The 6700-nt window shown below is 33.1% G+C and overlaps 1 protein-coding gene across 1 annotated transcript; it reads left to right on the plus strand.

Annotated features, from left to right (window-relative positions):
• The first annotated feature begins 963 nt into the window (after positions 1 to 963).
• LOC117931705 (probable glutathione S-transferase) lies at positions 964 to 2051 on the plus strand. The gene is made up of 2 exons (XM_034852728.1): positions 964 to 1335; positions 1424 to 2051. Exons 1-2 carry the CDS (start codon positions 1024 to 1026, stop codon positions 1793 to 1795), a joined length of 684 nt encoding a protein of 227 aa, XP_034708619.1. The 5' UTR covers positions 964 to 1023; the 3' UTR covers positions 1796 to 2051.
• Positions 2052 to 6700: the final 4649 nt, after the last annotated feature.

Below are 6700 nucleotides of genomic sequence, written 5' to 3' on the forward strand. Positions count from 1 at the left end.
CTCTGTTCTTTTCCAATTTTGGTTACCATCTTTATTCTCTACTCCATTTATGAACTTCTCTACATTTTCCTCTTTTCATACACAGCTTCCATCTGTATCATCAGCCATATGTCTCCATTTCTTCTGCCTCTAATCCATATCAACCCCTGCATTTTTTGGTCCAAGACATGGCAGTTGCTCACACCATTTTGACATTAATTCTATCTGCGGGGAGAGTATATATACCTCCATGTATCTAAGGATAGTAAAAATTCCCAAACAATATTACCTAATAACTTTAATAATTATACTTACATAAAAAGTTTTAATTCAAAAAATTGAGAAGAAATTGGATTAAAGTAGTCTTATTTCATGCATAAAGGCTTTAGTTCTACCAAATATTACCTAAATTATTTTAAATTACAATTTTATTTTTCTCTATCTAGGAATAATTATGGCTAAGAGTATGCCCATTTAAAGTTTAGAATTTAATTTTAGAGTTAACATCGTTTGCTTCTATAAATATCTAGTAAGTATGAATCTTATTGTAGCTATATGTTCATAATGATGAAGAAATCATCATCATACACTCGTGATTATAAAAAATCTTTCACCATGAGTTAAAGTAGAGGAAAAATTGTGTAGTTATACATTCTATCCAAAAGTATAATTGTTTTTTCTAAGATATTTGAATATATATACATTAGCTAGGGCCAAGCACATCCTTACCAAGGGGTCCACTATGTGACTGAAAGTAATAATTAATCAGTCCAAAGGCTTCAAACATAAAGAAGAAGACTTGTTTGAGGTTTGCCTTTATATTACTTTTTCATTTTGCCAGCGTCATCACTGACGTTTGGACATTACTTTTATTTTCCAAACGTCATCGATGATGTTTGGACATTGGATAGAAAGGGAATTCTTGACCAATATTTCTTCCTTGCTTGGATGTATTTTGAACAACTTCTATTGTGTAAATTTTACAGCCTAAATGCATACATAAAGGAGCTCAGCTGCTATTTCATTTGCAGATATCAAAACATTATGGCAGAAGAAGTGAAACTTTTCAGAACATGGTCCAGTCCTTTTTCCCTGAGGATTGTTTGGGCTCTCAAAATCAAAGGCGTAGAGTATGAAACCATATTTGAAGATCTCTACGACAAGAGCCCTTCACTTCTCCAGTATAATCCTGCCCACAAAAAGATTCCAATTCTTGTACACAGTGGAAAACCGATCGCTGAATCGTATGTCATTCTTGAATACATTGATGAGACATGGAAGGAAACTCCCTTGTTGCCTGAAGACCCTTACGAGAGAGCCATGGCCCGCTTCTGGGCCAAATTTGGTGACGATAAGGTTGTTCTTTGTTGAAACGGAATTGGAAATGGCCTTGTATAGTTTAATTTGATCCATGTTCATTTGTTTTGTTTTGTTTTGGACGTAGGTTTTGACATCAATTGTTTGGGGTGTCTTCATCAAGGAAGGGAAAGAACAGGAGGAAGCTATGGTTGAAGCCATGAAGAATCTCTGGCTCTTGGAAGAAGAGCTGAGAGGAAAGAAGTTCTTTGGTGGAGAAAGAATTGGGTTTCTTGATCTTGCATTGGGTTGGCTTGCTAACTTCATCAGCATATTGGAAGATGTAGCTGGCCTGAAAATCGTGGATGAGGACAAGTTTCCGTTGCTGTCGGCATGGATGAAAGACTTTGCGGATTCTCCAATAATCAAAGACAACTGGCCACCTCGAGACAAGATGATTGCCAAGTTCCAGGCCCTTCGCGATGAGAAACTTGCAGCAGCAGCAGCAGCATCTAAATGAACCATCTCACAATGCCTATAACAAAGATTTGGAGTCCATGAAGTAGTATGAATAAGAATCAAAATGATACATGTCATGATTCACTGTGTGCGCGCTATTTTAATATTTCCAAGTATCATAAAGAGAGGTCCCGATTCTCTTCTTTCTTAATGAAGAACCGTCAAGGGGTCATCATCTCATCATCATAAATATTCTCAGCTCTTTTTAGCATGCAACAATATGCTTCAATGTTATGTTGAATATGGGATTAATGAAATCTAAGATTATAACCCCAGAAACAGTTTCATTTTCAAAATTAGACTACATCATTCTTGTTTGGATACGCTTCTTTTATTATTTAGAAAAAAAATAATTGTGACTTCGGTATAAATACAAAATACAAGAACTCTTAGGTCATGTTTGATTTGCTAGATATAGAATGAGACTGGAAAAAAGATTAGAGGATATATCTTATTCCATACTTAACCAAACATTAGTTAGTATAAGTGATGTAATACTATGCAACATTTTTTTTATATCCCCACTATATGGAATACAATTATCCTAAGTTGAGATATGGGGTGTACACATCTCATGGATCATAAATTTATTCTTCTTATCTATTTTTTTCATTTAAATTTTTTTTATATTAATTATTTTGATTAAAAAAAATTATGTTCAAAACAACTTCCTAACTTGTAATTTCTGAAGTGTAGACATTTCCCTAAGACTTAAATTCCCAACAAAATATACTTTCCTACTGTAGACTCCAAAATCTGAACTTATTCATGAAGTAACAACAACACACATTAATTGAGTGTGTACGGTGTTTACTAGATAAGATTAAATTGAATTCCTAAGAGGCCCCTTAACTTAGACTGGTCATCTATTCCTAACTTGTATAGAAATGGTGTTTGCTGAAATGACTGGTTTGATGTTATGGTGAAAGTAATTGTAAAGAACAGAAAGTGGAGGGCGTGTCAACATTGAATTGCCTACAGAGAACAGAAATGCCAGAGGCCATGAGGTGGGTGGTGAATCACAAGAATTTGAGGGTGAAATTGGGTGTGGGACTTGTTTGTCTTCAGGTTGAATTGCATGTAAGACATGCTCTGCTCTCCCTCTTTCTCGGTAGGAATGTAAAGAGAACTGGGAATGCCCAGAGTTCAGTTTCTTCTAGTTTGATTTTTTTCTTTTTTTTTTTACCTTCTTTGTTTGCATTGAAAGAGGGAAAGATTGGAATTAGAAAGTGAACAAAAGCCCCATCTGTTTGAGGTGTGAGGCAATGATGTATTAGGATATACATTTTCTATTCAATGATTCAATTAAATATAATATTTTAAGATATATATATCCTCTCATTTCATATCCTGTCAATCAAACGTATTCTAAAACTATATTTAGTTCCTAAAAAATTTATGGGAAAAGAAAAGGGAAAGACAATAGAAAGAAAAAAAAAGTGAAGATAAATAATAAAAAATAGATTTAAAAGTTAATAAATCAAATCTCGTGCTAAATGTTAGGTTATAAAGACTTTGTTGTCATGTGAATATTATGTGAATTGAAGCACTAACTTATAAGAAGGGTTTCTTTAGTTTCTTTGTGATATAAATACTTGTTTTTTATTTGTTTGATTAGTTATGTACTAGTCTATGTTAAAGCTTCAATGATCATTAGCATTTGTCATTTTCTAATTAACCTAGTTTTATTGTAAATGACTTTGTCTTGTTCTAGTTGTCTTATTACAAGCTTTCTAGCTTTAGTCATGTGTTGGATAGTTGAAAACATATTACTTAATGCAATAAGTAGTTGGAAGATAGAATATTGAATCCTTAGATTTCTGGTTCAAGCATCATTGCATGATAAATGAATTATAGAAATTGTTTCCTTATTGGACTAAATGCAAGTTGAAATTTTATATATCTACCATGTAATTGATGATTTGTTTGCAAATAATGGTTCAAGCATCATTGAACTATCCATTTGGACAATTTAGGAATACATAGTATTTATTAACTCATTTGTTGGTGGCTTTTCCATATTAAGATATTTTAACGGTCATTCCTCTCATTCTTTGGGAGCATATTTGGATAAGGGACATACTATGTGTTTGTGCCTTAGCCAAATTGTGTACTTCGAGAACAATGTGGAAATGCTATCAAAATTTTCTCAAAATGGAGTATCAAGCACCTTGGCGATTAACTCTTAGAGATTATGTATTCTTAAATGGGGAGGAACCACCACCTAATTTATTGTAGGAATTATAACAAACGCATTATAAGTTGACATTTACATTCCTTGTTGTATCGTTGAAGGGCATTCTCAATAGAGAACTACGATAAACAACAATAGACAAGAGTTAGATGAAAAAACCAAAGATAAGTAGTTAATATGATAATGGAGTTTTACAATTCTTAGAGTCTACATTTAGTAATGCATTGGGTAGAAATAGCTCCCATGTTCTTATGTTCGTTGCAATAACTATCTTACACAAAATCGAGGAACAATGCATAACCATTTATTAGACAATGAGAAATCTAGAAGTTATGTGTGTTGGTTAAAACATGAGGAATATGAGTTTGATGAAGTAGAAAATTTCAGTGATGAGTCTCACATGGATGATGATATGCAAGGAATGTTACATGATGCATTTGGAGTATCAAATATTGATAATAGTAAATTGTGGAAGTAGTTCACATGTTCAACATAAGCTTGAAGATGTGATCAAAGATGCAAACAAATTTTATAAATTGTTAAGAGAAGTTGAGTAAGAATTGTATCCCGAATGTAAAAAATCCACAAAGTTGACTTTTATTATAAGATTATTTCATATAAAATGTCTTAATGGATGGAGTAATAAATCATTCACAATGTTACTTGAATTATTGAAGAAGACACTTCCTAAAGGTGAGAAGTTGTCAAGTACTTACTATGAAACTAAAAAAATACTTCATGAACTTGGACTTCATTATAAGAAGATACATGCATGCCTTTCTAATTGCTTGTTGTACTCAAAGGAGCATGCATATGCTAATGAATGCATTGTATGTAGTGAATCTAGATGAAAATTAGGCAAGGGTTGTTCTTATGATAAAACCAACAAATCATCACAAAAAAAGGAAAGAAAACATATTTCTAGTAAGGTCTTGTGATACTTTCCTTTAAAACCTAGGTTTAAAAGGCTATTTATGTCATCAAGGATAGCTTCTTACCTAAAATGGCATGTTAAGATCATATGAAAGACGTGATAATGAGACATCTAATTGAATCATTAGCTTAGAAAAAATTGATGAGATATGCCCGTCATTTTCATTAAAGCCTCAAAATTTCTAGCATGATTTAACAAGTGATGGATTTAATTCATTTACCAACATGTCTATCTCATTTAGCAAATTATAATTTGTTCTTATTCAATATAATTTATGACTTTGGATTGTATGAAACAATCATTTTTTTATGTTGTTCTTGCTTATTCCTTATAGATTGGATCACTATTGATCAAGATTGGTTACAACAAGCATTCTCAAGAGGCATCATGATATCTCATAGGTTTGAGATGACGTCCCCTTGCCAAGGACATGTGATTAGGAAATCGATGGTCATAGTAATTCATTAAGTGGAATTTGGTACATACTCTTATAGAGTTAGAGTATATCAATAGATCACATAATAAGAGGGTTTGAGACTCAAGGATGGTAATGGCAATCTTGAGAGATTGATAACATCTACCTTGTTACATCACGAACACCACTTCACGGGGAACCCTTATATAATGGATAGAAGGTTGCAGACTTAAGTTTTAGTATCCCATTCTAATATCATAGGATGCTAAAGTATAATTGAGTCAACTTCAAAATTAGATTCTTGGAAAGCCATTATTTTTCTATGGTTCGAGCTCATATTCCTTGTGGCACATTTATTGAGGGACACTTGGGTTTTTTATTCATATGTGTGTATAATGGCTTTTTGGTAAATACGTAGGTTACATCAAAGTTTATGAATGATCTTTCTTATTTGGGCTTTTTAATTAATTAAAACTTAATTAATTGGATTAAGTGACCCAAGCCTAAGACAGACTCAAGTCACTTAAGCCCATAGGAAAGCATATATAAACTCCCTTAGGGGTTGAGATTGGAAACTCTTGCTATTTAGTCTTCGAAAGAGAAGAATCTTATCCTCCATCCTTATTAGAGAGAATTCCACCCCCTCACATACCAAGATTCAAAAAGGAGAGTCATTGGGTAGAAGATCTATGAGTCTTCAAGATTTGTGTCAACTTTTCATCAACTGGAATCAATCTAGGAACATCCAAACCAGAGATATAACATCTATTCTCTATATCTATTATTTTAATGTGTCTCATGGTTCCATTGTGTAAATCTATACAAGCCTAAGATAGTTTTGCATGAACCCTAGAGATAAAGGGCCATGATTGGAGTAATCTAAATATTCTTGTAGAATACATGCTCAAAAGGGTGCTGTTCAAATCATTTGTAACTCAATCCCAATTCTTAAGTTAATTGTTGAAATTGAGCCTCTCAAAGCAAGACATAATGTAACAAAGTTAGACTTCACTGTCCCCCTACTATCCCTTTTATGCATTGACATTGTTTTGAGCATTTAGACTCATATTACTTGCATTGTGCATGAGTTGAGTACATTAGGATTTGCACAAAAGATATTAATCATGGGTTGCAAGATAATAAATTGTTCATAGTCGGTTCATGGATTTGGGCAATCCAATAGAGACTTAGTGCATTATCTCTTAATTGGAGAGACAACTTCTCTTCACATTTGGGATGAGTTTTGCATGATGAGTGCACTAGTATGTAAGGTTACACATTGGACAGGGCTAACAAAGAATCATGACATAAGGTTATTGGGTTGTCATGATTCACCAAGCTACTATATTGCATAGACTCTCAA

This window comes from Vitis riparia, chromosome 15 (assembly GCF_004353265.1).
Source record: "Vitis riparia cultivar Riparia Gloire de Montpellier isolate 1030 chromosome 15, EGFV_Vit.rip_1.0, whole genome shotgun sequence".
Classification (NCBI taxonomy): Eukaryota; Viridiplantae; Streptophyta; class Magnoliopsida; order Vitales; family Vitaceae; genus Vitis; species Vitis riparia.